Source organism: Podarcis vaucheri (genome assembly GCF_965113315.1).
Source record: "Podarcis vaucheri genome assembly, chromosome: 2".
NCBI classification, from domain to species: Eukaryota; Metazoa; Chordata; class Lepidosauria; order Squamata; family Lacertidae; genus Podarcis; species Podarcis vaucheri.
Genome location: NC_138760.1, coordinates 126767096 through 126782145, shown reverse-complemented (window position 1 = coordinate 126782145; position 15050 = coordinate 126767096). Strand labels below are relative to the sequence as shown.

General features: G+C 45.5%; 1 protein-coding gene and 2 long non-coding RNA genes across 4 annotated transcripts in view; 1 reads left to right on the top strand and 2 right to left on the bottom strand.

Moving 5' to 3' along the window:
- LOC309527466 overlaps positions 1–15050 on the top strand; it is a 98118-nt gene that overhangs the window by 54116 nt on the left and 28952 nt on the right. The window lies entirely within an intron of this gene.
- Positions 1–15050, bottom strand: part of LOC309527443 — a 74418-nt gene that overhangs the window by 55779 nt on the left and 3589 nt on the right. The gene's annotated exons all lie outside the window — the stretch shown is intronic.
- Positions 1488–12269, bottom strand: LOC309527320 (uncharacterized protein). Of its 2 annotated transcripts, none has more exons than XM_082214062.1 (6): positions 12133–12269; positions 7947–8464; positions 6689–6812; positions 4858–4937; positions 4526–4658; positions 1488–3410 (listed from the first exon to the last, which is right to left on the bottom strand). In XM_082214062.1, exons 2-6 carry the CDS (start codon positions 8364–8366, stop codon positions 2209–2211), a joined length of 1959 nt encoding a protein of 652 aa, XP_082070188.1. In that variant the 5' UTR covers positions 8367–8464; positions 12133–12269; the 3' UTR covers positions 1488–2208. The 2 variants fall into 2 exon arrangements, with proteins under 2 accessions (XP_082070188.1, XP_082070189.1); XM_082214063.1 differs by having other exon boundaries at positions 7968–8464.

Here is a 15050-nt window from a genome sequence, read left to right as displayed (position 1 = left end):
GGAAACAGGGAAATGTATATATCTCTTGTTACACTTGATGGGTGTTTGGTGGAGGGCAAGGGGAACCATGGGGCAGGGTCCAGGATGCACAGATTACTGCCACCAGACCTCCCCTTTCATGATGTAACCATGATGTATGAGTGATGTAGTTTGAGGGGGGTGTAACATGGGGATGCGGGTGGCGCTGTGGGTTAAACCACAGAGCCTAGGACTTGCTGATCAGAAGGTCGGTGATTCGAATCAAGTAGATAAATAGGTACCGTTCCGGCGGGAAGGTAATTTACCTTCCCGTGTCCTGCTCTGGTTCGCCAGAAGCGGCTTAGTCATGCTGGCCACATGACCCGGAAGCTGTATGCCGGCTCCCTTGGCCAATAAAGCGAAATGAGCGCCGCAACCTCAGAGTCGGCCACGACTGGACCTAATGGTTAGGGGTCCCTTTACCTTTACCTAACACGGGGATTAGCAGCTAATAAAAGTTTGGGGGCTCTTTTTTCAGGGCTTCCATCTTGTTGCAGGTGGGAGTCCTGTTGCGACAGCCTTCCATAAAGACCAAGCCTACCGGCTGCTGTTTTGCTCTGGTATTCCTGGCTGGTGTCCTTGTTTTTTGTCCAAGGGAGCCCTCAGATTTCTCCGTTAACAAAAGCAAGGTGTGTAAAAGATGGAAGAAGCTCCCATTGCAGAACATCTGAGGGCTTGTGATAATAAGAATTTATAATAAGAATAATTTATTATTTATACCCCGCCCATCTGGCTGGGTTTCCGCAGCCACTCTCTCCTCCGCAGACTGACGCAAAGTGGTACCCAAACTTCATCTAGCAGGGCATCCCCATCTTCAAGCCTTCCCTCTTTCTGTGGGGGTGCTGACCTTGTTCAAAGGAAGAAGCAGCAGCCTTGAAGGGCATCGTCCCACTTCCCTGTCACCTCCCTGTATTTGAAGAACACACAGCAGCAGAACAGAAGAAAGTCTGGATGTAAGTGGGGGGGGGGCAGCGAGAAAATAAGGGTCACTTTTGTTTTCTCACTGCCCCTGACCCTCAAAAAAGCCTGGACCCAGACTTACGCTCAGTGCTTTGTGGAGCACAGGGTGGCCGAAGGGTGTCAAGCAGCCGGCTGTCCGGTACTTGAGAGAAACCACGATCGATATCAGGCGATTCGACAAGTGAATTGCCTTGCCCTCCTATGGAAGTTGGCCAACAGGGCTGGAGACAGATAACTATCTGGCCCACCAGCCCACACAAAGTTTCCCACCCTGAAAGAGCAACGGACACATGAAAACAAAAGGGTCCCTCTTCTGGGGAGCTTCCAACTTACAATTTTGACCCTGTAGGGAAAGGTCCACGGAACATAGCCCCAAGAGAGATTGGAGCAGAAAGAGATGAAAAAGGAAAAGACCTTTTGACCTCCCTGCGTTCAGATTTGACAGGTATCACTGCAGGCGTCTCCAGCCCCTCCCCTCCGTGCTGAGGTGCGAGGACAGGCAACAAAAACACAGTTTAAGACATTTATTTCACTTATGTATACGAAAAGCTCTATCCTGTTTTTCTAGCACCAACATACCACGCACAGCATCCTTTCCTTGTTTTACACAGCTGTGTCCAGTATTGTAAACATGCACTTCTTCTTTTAGATGCTTTCAGAAAGAGAAATGAAGCATTTCTTAAAGAGGTTTGCAACCCAAAGTCCACTTAGCTGAGAAAATGCACCCATCTCCTCCTAACGCCAGAGTTACACTTGTTCAGTGATATCCCAAATCTCTCCCTATCCCCGTTCCTCCACCCATCAGTTGCAGGAGTGAAACAAAGTTTGACTCTTCCTGTTAGGACCACCCTGGGCATCCATCACATGATATATGTTTGCTTGCTTGTTTGTGTGTCAATATCTACACACATGCACACACTAGCAGAAAGGAACTGGTGTCGCTCAGGAATTCTAACAAGCACAAAAATACTGAATTCATACATGGATAATGTAACTTGTTTGCTTCTAGGGCTGCACCTCTCACCCTAACCAGGGGGACACCCAACCAGGATCTGGCCCCAAATCAATTTGGGGTCAGGGTTAATGTTTAATTGGGGATTTTAAAAAACCCTATATGGTCAGGGGTGGGGCAGAGAGCCTTGAAATCATGAATTCATACGGTAATGCTTTCCACAATCACAGAATTCACACGCTTTTCCACTGAGTGAATTATCTGATGATAAGTAAGAGTTATAGTCTATCTGAAGCTCTTTCCACACTCCAGGTACTTATATGTTTTTGCCCCTGAGTGAATTCTTTCATGACAATGGAGGTATGCCCTTGTATTGAAGCCGTTCCCACATTGCACTGGTATGGTTTCTCCTGCGTGTGAATTCTTTGATGAGAAGTGAGGTCCCTGCTCAGACAGAAGCACTTTCCACACACCAAGCACTGATACGGTTTCTCCCCTGTGTGAATTCCTTGATGATAGGTGAGATTTGCCTTTTGTGTGAAGCCCTTTCCACATTCCAAGCACTGATACGGTTTCTCCCCGGTATGAACTCTCTGATGAGCAGTAAGAATCGTCTTCTGTGTGAAGCACTTCCCACATTCCAGGCATTTGTACGGTTTCTCCCCTGTGTGAACTCTTTGATGGCGAATGAGGTCTTTGTTCAGGCAGAAACCCTTCCCGCACTCTGAGCATTTATATGGTTTGTCTCCGGTATGAATTTTTTGATGAGAAGTGAGGCTCGTCTTTTGCATGAAGCTCTTTCCACACTCCAGGCATTTATGTGGTTTCTCCCCGGAGTGAGTTCTTTGGTGATAAGTGAGATCGCACTTCCGAATGAAGCTCTTTCTGCACTCCAAGCATTCGTACGGTTTCTCCCCGGTGTGAATTCTTTGGTGGTAAGTAAGAGTTAAATTTTGCCTGAAGCTCTTTCCGCACTCCAGGCACTGATATGGTTTCTCCCCTGTGTGAATTGTCTGGTGACAGGTGAGATTCCTCTTCTGAGTGAAGCTCATTCCACACACTAAGCATTGATATGGTTTCTCCCCTGTGTGAGTTCTCTGATGATCAGTGAGCTTCGTCCTGCTGCTGAAGAACTTTCCACACTCCAAACACTGATAGGGTTTCTCTTCTCTGTGAATTCTCTGATGATTAGTGAGAGTTCTGTTTTGTTCAAAGCTCTTCACACACTCCAAGGGTGCATAGGTTTTCTCCACTGTGTGAATTTTCTGATGAGTTTGATAAGTGAAACTTTTGTTCTCATGAAAAGCCTTTTCACACTCTAAGCACCGATATGGCTCCTCCCCTGTGTGAATTATCTGAGGTGAAGTCCTGTTCGGATGGAAACTCTTTCCACACTGCAGGCACTGATAAGGTTTCTCCCCAATATGAATGCTTTGATGTGTAGCAAGATCAGAACTATGATGAAGGTCCTTTCTGCGTGCTGTAATGAAAACAGGAAAATGAGGTAGAAACAGAACCAGAAATCCTTTTGTGACAGACCACATATAGGTGGTTATATTCTGATGACAGAAACCACCAAGACAAGATGGGAGAGCCAGATTTTTTGATTCTAAAGGAGAGTGTCAATTTAGTGGGTGTGACATGGTGGAATTGAGAGAACAGGGAGGGACATAATTTGCAGAAGACATGCTAATACAGTTTCTTTAAAAAAAAAAACAAGGTTAACATTTAACAAATCAAAACAAATTATTTTTAAGGAAGGAATTGTCAAAATTTGAAAATCTATTGTGCATCAGGGCAAGACATAGAAAATCATTCACCAATTTGAACTGTCGTGCCAAGTTCCATAAATATACAACAGGATTTTTCATGGGCACCTGGGAAATTATTAAATTCATCAGTTTAAAAAAATCTAATGTTGTTACTGAAGCTTCTTTGCAAATATGGATTATGTGTACAGATATGCCCATATATATTTCTCACTTTTACAAAGTGTTGTTTTGATTGTGTTTTGGTTTTAATTGTTCGTATTGAGGTCCAAGCATTGTTAACCAACTTGTAGATTTCTGTTCAATGGAAAGGGGGGGATATAAATGTTTCGATAAAGAAAAATAGATAAATCCTGCTCTATTGAAAGAAGGGGGACGCAGGTGGCGCTGTGGGTTAAACCACAGAGCCTAGGGCTTGCCAATCAGGTCAGCGGTTCGAATCCCCACAAGCTCCTGTTGCTCGGTTCCTGCTCCTGCCAACCTAGCAGTTCGAAAGCACGTCAAAGTGCAAGTAGATAAATAGGTACCACTCTGGCGGGAAGGTAAATGGCGTTTCCGTGTGCTGCTCTGGTTCGCCAGAAGCGGCTTAGCCATGCTGGCCACATGACCCAGAAGCTGTATGCCGGCTCCCTCTGCCAATAAAGCGAGATGAGCGCCGCAACCCCAGAGTCGGCCACGACTGGAACTAATGGTCAGGGGTCCCTTTACCCTTTACTTTATGGAAAGAAGGAGGTACTAAATTGTTGGGATTCTGCAAAACAGAAGCAGCAGCTAAAATTCATATATAATTTCTAAAGAAATATTATAATCCACTAGGGAAATATACTTCTACTGAGAGAGGCCACGATCCCACAGTTCTCCTCCATGACTTCTTTGTGTAGAGCTCTTTGGTCAGGATCCAGCAGAACCCACTCCTCTGCCGTGAAACACACAGCCACATCCTCAAACGATGCTGGGTCCTGAAAGAAAGGAAATATTTTCCCCTTTATAGATAATACCACCCCAGTTCATAAAACTCACCAATGCTGCCTTCCTGCGACCCCTGCATCCACAGCCTTCCTGTTAGGCAACTTCCTTGACCCCATAACTCCCCCCCCCTTTAAATGCCAAAATACACCCTGACTACCTCCTGGCAGCCCCATTGGTCCTTCCCCTTACCTGGTCCGTTGCCACAGCAACCGCTTCCCTTCCACCAGAAAGAAATGGATAGTTAAGTCTCGCTGGCATCATTCCATCGCCTGTGAGAGACAAAGGTGGAGGACAGAGATCAGAATGGGCTTGTCTCAGAGGTTAAGTGGCCCATGTCTAAGCACCCCCTTGACATTACAAAATGTCATGTATATTACAAAATGTCGTGTATATTACAAAATGTCATGTACATTATAATCTATCATGTATATTTCGTTATATAGACGCTTTCATTTTCAGTACAGTCAAACCTCGGTTCCCAAACGCCTCTGTTTCGGAACATTTCAGCTCCCAAATGCCCAAAACCCGGAAGTGTTCTGGTTTTCAAACATTTTTCGGAAGCCAAACGTCCGAAGCAGCTTCCGCTGGAGTGCAGGAATCTCCTGCAGCCAATCAGAAACCGTGCCTCGGTTGTCGAACACTTTGGAAGCCAAATGGGATGGATTACATTTGACAACCGAGGTTTGACTGTACAGTGGTACCTCGCAAGACGAAAAGAATCCGTTCTGTTATTCTCTTCGTCTAGCGGTTTTTTCCGTCTTGCGAAGCAAGCCCATTGAAGGATTAGCAGATTAGCGCTATTAGAGGCTTTTAGAGGCTTTTAGCGCCTTATCTGCTGATCGGATCAGCTGATAAGCGGCTTAGCGCTATTAGCACTATTAGCTGCTTTTAGCGGCTTATCTGCTGATCGGATCAGCTGATAAGCGGCTTAGCGGATTAGAAAAAGGGGGGGAAGGGAAAAAAACCCAGCAGGAACTCGCAAGACATTGTCGTCTTGCGAAGCAAGCCCATAGGAGATTCGTTTTGCAAAGCACCTCCAAAACGGAAAACTCTTTCGTTTAGCGAGTTTTCCATCTTGCGAGGCATTCGTCTTGCGGGGCACCACTGTACTGTGCAAAGACATCTCTCCCCAGCTGGGATCTTGGCAAAGTACAAGTTGGCTTCCATGTGTTCAAGTGCTGAAAATAAACATCACATTGAACTGTGGAAAAGGACCAGAAGGAAGTGTATCTCGCCCCCCTGCGTGTGTGTGCGCGAGCACACACACACAAACACACAGCAGATTTCTTCCATAACACTGGGGAACAATTTTTTCCCCATTTTTTGTTGCATGAAATTTTTCAACTGTTCTTATATGTTCTTTCAATGCTGATTTCAAATCTGAAATCAATTTTCGTGTACATGCTATAGTTATCTTGCAGTTTCCGACTTTTGCCGATATGTCATATTTACACTGGGGATAAGTGCACACTGATACGTTGATCTACCCTAACCACATGGTAATTATTGTTTTACAAACTTAATTTTTATTTATTTTTATAGTTTTGTAACCTAACCTAACCTAAATATTTGTATTTTTCAGATTGGACCATATAAGAACATATAAGAACAGTTGAAAAATCTCATGCAAAAGAAAATGAAAAAAGAAAATTGTTCCCCAGTATCCCAAGGGAATACATTTTTTTGCATACCTCCAACTGTACATAGATATACATGTCATTTTCAATGTGATACATGTCATGTTCAATGCTATATAAGTCACTTACATTTATACTCATATTGTACTACTTTGGCTATGTGTTTAATAAAATACTGAATTCTTGCATTGTGAAAGATTATGGTGAAAAGTGAAAAACAGGAATTGCAAAAAAACCCTGGAGCTTACAGAACAAAACCAACTTCTAATATGACATCAGCACGTCAAAATTAGGTTAGAACAACTGCAGGTGTCAATGCAACAAAAATTTTGTTTCCCAATGATTAATGGAAGGAGACCAAGTTCGTGTTCATGCTCCATTACCCAGCAAGATGGCGCCTCCCTCCTTCTCCTCCGGCACCTTCCACCTTTGCAGGGGAATCTCTCTGATGTTCTCTGGAGCCTTCACAGCATCAAGGAAATCAGTGGCTACTTCTGTGAACAGACCCTTAACCAGAAAGAGGGAACGGGGGGGAGGATGAGAAAAGGAGCGTTAGCGGCAAAGGCTTTGGCGTTTGGGACACTTTCAGAACATAGCTGTCAACTTACAGATTTGAAAATAAGGGACCAGCAGCCTCGAAAATAAGGGATCAGCACCCAAAATAAGGGATTTTGCTTAGCTTATACAGAAATTCGCCGCTGATGGAGCCACGCTGCTTTGGCTGCCACTGACTGTGTTTTGCAGGGGGTTGGACTGGATGATCCTAAGGGTCTACAACTCCGACCGAAGAAGAGGGGCAGACAAAACTGATGAACGACGTCGAGATGGCAAAGCTTACAGGGAGAATTAGAAACCAGGAAGAGGACCTCTTTCATAAAGAATGGGGAAGGTTTATAATTTAGTTGAAAAGCTCTTGTAAAGAGTTACATACATTGGTAGGATTGACAGAAAACGTGTAGTAAAAATTTGAACTATGGATGGACAAATGATTTATTAAAATAGAGTTATGAAAGGGATGCAGGGGGGAAATCACTACATTAAGATGCTGCACTGGTTGGAGGGGATGCTAAGCAGCACGTCGGGGCTGCCGTCGTCCTGGCGTGAGGAGTTCCATCGGCCCTTCGCTGCACGAGAGGGAGGGAGGGAGACTCTCGCCCATGCCGCCCGCAAGCCTGGCATGAGGCGGTTGCGGCGCCGCAGCAGCCGCTGAAGTGCCGTCCTTCTGCGTCCATCCCCTTCTCTTCCTCTTCCCTCAGGCCACCTCCTCAGCCACAGCCTCCGGCTTCCTCTGGCAGAGCGGCAGAAGTCTCTCAACAGAGGGGCTGCCTGCCCGCCCGCCACCACCCGCCTCCTCAACCTGAGGGGGGAAAAGCAGAGACGGAGACACGGCAGCTCGTGCACGCGTGCTCTCTCACAGCGGAGGACCCCTGAGCCGCTGCTTCCCTCCAGAGCCGGGCGAGCATGAAACCCAGGAAATTTAAGGGACATCATCAATAAGGGACAGCAGCAGGACATGGCTCTGGGATAAGGGAGTTTCCCGCCAAATAAGGGACGGTTGACAGCTATGTTTCAGAACGGATTTGAAAAATATAGGGAGTTTTGGGATTTTCTGCTTCACGTTCCTCAGCCCTTTCAAACCACCTGAACAAAACTTTTCCAAACCTGCGGCTCTTTCGGCTTCCTGTCCTCTGCCTGGCTCAGGAGGAAACCTTCGGCCAGGGCCACCGCCTGGGAACAGGTCTCTGCTCCACATTCCCTCACCCAGCTTTGCATCTCCGGGGGAAGGACAGCCAGGAACTGCTCCAGGATCACCAGGTCCAAGATCTGAGTCTTAGAGTGAAGCTGTGGCTTCAGCCACCGACGGCAGAAGTCATGAAGCAGGTTGCAAACGTCTCGGGGCCCCTCGGCCTCCTGGTAGTGGAACTGCCTGAAACGTTGGCGCTGAGCGTCTGAGCTGAGGGCGTCCTCCGCACCCAGGATATTCTGCATGGTTCTTTCCCAGAATCCCTCACTCCTCCCAACCCGGGTGGTGTCAAGGCCAGCTGTGGCTTGTCCATCCATGTTGGGTCTGTGCTCCAAGGAATCCTCTGGCTCTCCCCTCTTCTTCCAATCTGCCTTTTCAAGGCAAAAGCTGCCCTGATTCAAGGTACAACCAAGCCCTGCAAAGTGAAGAAAATGGCTTGTTAGAGAATCATAGAATTGTTACGGCTAGAAGCTTTCCGTTCACCAAAGCTGGACGAGTCTGGCTACGAAACAGCTCTTTGGACTAACAGATGGACAACAGACATGGGTTCTCCAAGTCCCTATGGGGCTAAGTTACTGCAAGGCTGAATGGAGGAGGACTCAACATCTAACACCCAGTGGCCTGAAGATCTCACTGCTCTTTCTACATCTGATTGCACGGCTTATAATAGTCAGTTTCATTTAGATATCTACTTGGGCATTTGGACTGCTTATATTTATGTATAAATAAATATTTATATTAATGTATCTACGGGACCACCTCTCCTGGTATGCCCCGCAGAGGACCTTAAGGTCCATGAATAACCATAGTTTAGAGGTCCCGGGCCCTAAAGAATTTAGACTATCCCCCAACAGGGCCAGGGCCTTTTCAGTGATGGCTCCAACCTGGTGGAATGCTCTGTCCCATGAGACTAAGACCCTTCAGGATTTAACCTCCTTCCGTCGGGCCTGTAAGACAGAGCTATTCCGCCTGGCCTTTAATTTGAATTCAGCCTGATCTTTTGTTTCCTTTCCCTTCCCTCCCCCTCCCCTTTTAGGAAGATTACCCACTCTGAGACCCCACAGCTAGTTCTCCCCTGGCCTCCTCGCTGGCCCAATTCAGCCAGCTAGCCCTAAATTGATTTTTGAATTTTATTGTTATTCATATTTTATGCTGCTTTTATAATTAAGTGTCTTAAATTTGTTGTTAGCTGCCCTGAGCCTGGTTTTCTGAAATGGAAAGGGTGGGGTATATTATTATTATTATTATTATTATTATTATTATTATTATTATGTCTCTCCCATATCAGTCTCTAGAGGTGAGGGGAGACAGACTTTCAGTTCCTCATCAGGCAATGGCTTTTCCACCTGCCTTGCCCCACCTAGCTTTTCCCAGACTATGACTTTGAGAACAGCAGCAGCAGCAGCAGTATGGAACAATTCATTCATTCAGGGATTTTTTTTTTAAAAAAAATAGTTTCATAAGTTGTGCTTCTTTGTTTCTCAATTTGATCCTTTTACATGGTTTTGTACGTTTTGTGGTATATTATGCATTGTGATTTGATGTTACTTTTATTATATATTGGTAATTCTTTATTGTGGTTGAACTGCTTAATTATTATTTGCTGTGGCGCTGTGGGTTAAACCACAGAGCCTAGGACTTGCCGATCAGAAGGTCGGCGGTTCGAATCCCTGCAACGGGGTGAGCTCCCGTTGCTCGGTCCCTGCTCCTGCCAACCTAGCAGTTCGAAAGCACGTCAAAGTGCAAGTAGATAAATACCTTCCAGCGGGAAGGTAAATGGTATTTCCATACACTGCTCTGGTTCGCCAGAAGTGGCTTAGTCATGCTGGCCACATGCCCCAGAAGCTGGATGCTGGCTCCCTTGGCCAATAAAGCGAGATGAGCGCTGCAACCCCAGAGTTGGTAACGACTGGACCTAATGGTCAGGGGTCCATTTACCTTTACCTTACTATTAGATCCTGTTGGATTGTTGAATGTTGCTTTGTTTCATATAAGTTATTGGCTGCAGGAGCTTCCTGCAGCCAATCAGAAGCAGCGCTTTGTTTTCCAAACTTTTTGGAAGTCGGATGGACTTCCAGAACGGATTCCATTTGACTTCCGAGATACGACCGTACTGGGGATTAGAGGGCAGTTATGTCGCGTGAGGGCTCTGGATTAAAGCCTTCCATGCCCTTGGGAATCAGAGGATCCTGCATCCATCCCTCTCTCCAGTCCATCCCTTATGGCTCTCAGCCTTCCACTGATTCCCATCCCCACCCCTTCTCTATAATCCTCACTGCATAATCCATAAACCACTCGCACACAAGCCTGTTTACTTCCCACTGGTACCTGCTGCCTTAGATTAAAAAGGGTTCCCATTTTCAGCTGTGCCTCTGTACTCCGGGACAAAAAAAAAAAAAAGTTCCCCTGCACGGGTTATGTGCTGCACATCTGAAAGTGCACACCAACACACCGAGTGTCCACCGTGCCTGCAGACCCTCCAAGTGTCCCTATTTTCCAGGGATTTACTTACAGAAGCCACCCTGGTTTCTGATTTGATCTCTGAATGTCTCGCTTTTCCCTGGGACCTCCCTATTTTCATCAGGGAAATGCTAGAAGGTATGTAGCTATCCGACCCCCCCCCCCAGCCCTGTACAGGGAAGTTTTTAAATGTTTAATAATTTATTATGTTTTTATAAGGGACGCGGGTGGCGCTGTGGGTTAAACCACAGAGCCTGGGACTTGCTGATAAGAAGGTCGGCAGTTCGAATCCCCACAACGGGGTGAGCTGCCATTGCTCGGTCCCTGCTCCTGCCAACCTAGCAGTTCGAAAGCACCTCAAAGTGCAAGTAGATAAATAGGTATCGCTCCGGCGGGAAGGTAAACGGCGTTTCCGTGCGCTGCTCTGGTTCGCCAGAAGTGGCTTAGTCATGCTGGACACATGACCCGGAAGGGGTCAGCAACCGGCTCCCTCGCCCAGTAAAGCGAAATGAGCCCCGCAACTCCAGTCGTTCACGACTGGACCTAATGGTCAGGGTCCCTTTACCTTTATGTTTTTATATATGTTGGAAGCTGCTCAGAATGGCTGGGGCAAACCAGACAGATGGGCGGGGTATAAATCATAGGATGATGATTATGATAGTATTATACGAGCAAAGTCCCAACCAAAGAAGAATGGCAACTTAAACTGTTGGAATATGCACAGCTTGCAGATCTAATTTACAGAATAAGAGAACAAGAAGAACATTTGTTTAAAGAAGATTGGAAAATGTTTATTGAATATATGGGGGGGGGGAATTGTGTACACTTGAAAACATTGGCAGCATCAAGACGAATTCAACAGTGTAAATGAGTTTTGATGGAAGTAATAATGGAATACTGAATGCTTTAGTTTATATAAAATATGCAGGGATTTATGCTATGCAAAATGAACCATGGAAAGAGAAGAAGGGAAGTCACTGATATTTCAAGGTTGTCTAAATGAATATTCAAAGCTGTAAAACAGAAAACTTAATAAAAATTATATTAAAAAGTAAAAATAAAAATGTTGGAGGGTATGTGCCTGACTGTGGTGGCGGTGCAAATCCTAACAGATGATTCTCTCCCAGCCCCCCAGACCTTGAAACCTCCCCACGGCTTGAAACATCCAAGGGGCCCCTTGCTGGCTTTTCAGAGAGGAGGGGGAAAGAAGCCCAGACCCCTAAAAGCTTGTGTGCAGGGAAGTTTTTACGTGTGACATTTTCATGTATTTTTAATCTTTGTTGGAAGCCGCCCAGAGTGGCTGGGGAAGCCCAGCCATATGGGCGTGGTACAAATTATTATTATTAATATTATTATTGTGTGTTGTGTTGGGCAGATCCCAGATGAATCTGCTGCAGAGGCTGCCTCGCTATGGGGCAAAGTGGGGCCAGGGTTTGGCTCCCTAAACACTCTCAGCCGGCTACCCCTAACCCCCCCCCACCCCACATTTTCTCGCCATTCAAAGCCTGGGCTCCCGGAATCTCCCCCTCCTCACCCCTCCCTTTCAGGTCCTCCTAGGCACCCACCCCTGCAGCCCAGGGACCCCTACCCTTCAAAGAGACAATTTTTTGGGGGGCGGCTCACCAGATCCCAGGTGGGGCCACCGATGCAGCGCTTGGGGGAGACAGAAGAAGCTTCCCTACAGGAGAGGTGGGTTGGTGGGGGGGTGGAGATGCACTTCCGGTATGAGACCACCCTCCCCTTCCTCTCTAGGAATCCTCTCCACTGCCTCTTCCTCTCTAGGAATCCTCTCAACTTCCCCTTCCTCTCTAGGAATCCTGTTAAAGTTCCTTTAACCCGTTCAGCAGCCTCTTGAAGCCTCTTGATCAGGGGTCAGCAACCTTTTTCAGCTGCGGGCTGGTCCACTGTCCCTCAGACCATGTGGGGGGCTGGACTATATTTTTTGGGGGGGGATAAACAAATTCCTATGCCCCACAAATAACCCAAAGATGCATTTGAAATAAAAAGACACAATATTTGTTGTTGTTTAGTTGTTTAGTCACGTCCGACTCTTCGTGACCCCCTGGACCAGAGCACACCAGGCACTCCTGTCTTCCACTGCCTCCCACAGTTTGGTCAAACTCATGCTGGTCTCTTCGAGAACACTGTCCAACCACCTCGTCCCGTCCTCCCCTTCTCCTTGTGCCCTCCATCTTTCCCAACATCAGGGTCTTTTCCAGGGAGTCTTCTCTTCTCATGAGGTGGCCAAAGTACTGGAGCCTCCGCTTCAGGATCTGTCCTTCCAGTGAGCACTCAGGGCTGATTTCCTTCAGAATGGATAAGTTTGATCTTCTTGCAGTCCATGGGACTCTCAAGAGTCTCCTCCAGCACCATAATTCAAAAGCATCCATTCTTCGGTGATCAGCCTTCTTGATGGTTCAGCTCTCACTTCCATACATCACTACTGGGAAAACCATGGCTTTAACTATACAGACCTTTGTTGGCAAGGTGATGTCTCTACTTCTCAAGATGCTGTCTAGGCCTGTCATTGCCCTTCTCCCAAGGAGTAGGTGTCTTTTAATTTCGTGACTGCTGTCGCCATCTGCACTGATCATGGAGCCCAAGAAAGTAAAATCTCTCACTGCCTCCATTTCTTCCCCTTCTATTTGCCAGGAGGTGATGGGCCCAGTGGCCATGCTCTTCGTTTTTTTGATGTTGAACTTCAGACCATATTTTGCTCTCTCCTCTTTCACCCTCATTAAAAGGTTCTTTAATTCCTCCTCACTTTTTGCCATCAAGGTTTTGTCATCTGCATATCTGAGGTTGCTGATATTTCTTCCGGCGATCTTAATTCCGGCTTGGGATTCATCCAGCCCAGCCTTTACTCATGTAAAAACACACTGATTCCCAGACCATCCGCAGGCCAGATTAGAAGGCGGTGGGGCCGCATCCGGCCCCCGAACCTTAGATCCTTTGTTGCTGGGCAGGGGATTATATGCAATAATAATAACAACAATAATAATAATAACTTTTATTTATACCCTGCCCTCCCAGGCCAGGGCCGGGCTCAGGGCGGCTAACACCTATAAAATCACAGTAAAAATAAGGGGGGGGGGACCAATTTAAAATACAGGTTAAAATGCAATTTAAAATGCAGCCCGTGATTGGCTGCACATGATTGGCTAATGGATATAGTTAAACAATATTTAAGCAGAGGCTTGACAACCATATGTCAGGAATGCTCTGATGGTGTTTCCTGCTTGGCAGGGGGTTGGACTCGATGGCCCTTGTGGTCTCTTCCAACTCTATGATTCTATGATTCTATGATTCTAAGTATCAGATCTGGAAGGACGTGATAATAGATTTGGTTAGCATTCTGAATTTTGGTATGAGAAAACAAAGGTGCACAAGGGATACCTGAACCACATTATAAGGGAATCAATTTACCAAGTATGGGACAAATATAAGAATTTAATAGAGAACAAGACACCTTTGTGGCTTTCCCCATTAGAAACCATATCTGTAAAAAGAGGTAAACACGAAACTGGGCAACATACAAAGATCTGTTAACAGAAGTAGAAAACAAATTAAAGGTGAAAAAATATGAGGATATAAAAGCTCTGTTAACAGGTTGGTTACAATATTGCCAAATAAATGACATATTCAGAGGTGACAAAGAGAAGGACTTTGGGAAGGAATTCTCAAAGTTCAAAAATGAATTATTAGAAAATAATGAGAAATTGTTATCAAGAATGTACAAACCACTGCTGGAATGGGAAACGAAAGATGAAGAGGTTAAAGCTGTAATGATACACTGGGCAAAAGACATAGGTTATAATATACCACTTGAATCATAGGAAAAGCTGTGGAAAGAGATTTTAAAATTCACGGATTGTAGTTCATTAAAAGAAAAATATATGAAGATGATATACTGATGGTATTTGACTCCAGTAAAGCTTGCTGAAATGTATAAAGATATCTCTAACTTATGCTGGAAATGTAAGGATAAGGAACGAACAATTTTTTCATATGTGGTGGACGTGTAAAAAAGTAAAGGGCTTCTGGGAAATGATATACAATGAACTTTTTAAAATTCTTAAAATTAGTTTTAAAAAAAACCAGAGGCTTTTTTACTAGGTGTAATAGGAGGAGAATTGCCAAGGAAGCAAAGGAGACTGTTTTATGTATGCGACTACAGTGGCCAGATGCTACTAGCCCAGATGTGGAAAGAAGAAAAGGTCCCAAAGAAAGAAAAATGGATAACTAAGATGACTGACTCTGCCGAAATAGCTGAAGATCAGGCACCAAGATGAGAAAAAAATCAATCAAGAATGGGGAAACTTTATAGACTATTTTAGAGAACACTGTAAAAACGTCAAAACATTAGCAGGTTTGATGTAATATTTATGAACTAAGAATAGAATTAGGAGGGGGGAAAGAAGTTGAAATTAATAGTAGAAATATAATTATATGCAAGGTGAATAAAGGGGGGGGATGGAAACCAGGGGGGCCGGGGGAAAAGCCATTTATTGCAAATTTGGATTGGATATCTATGTACCAAA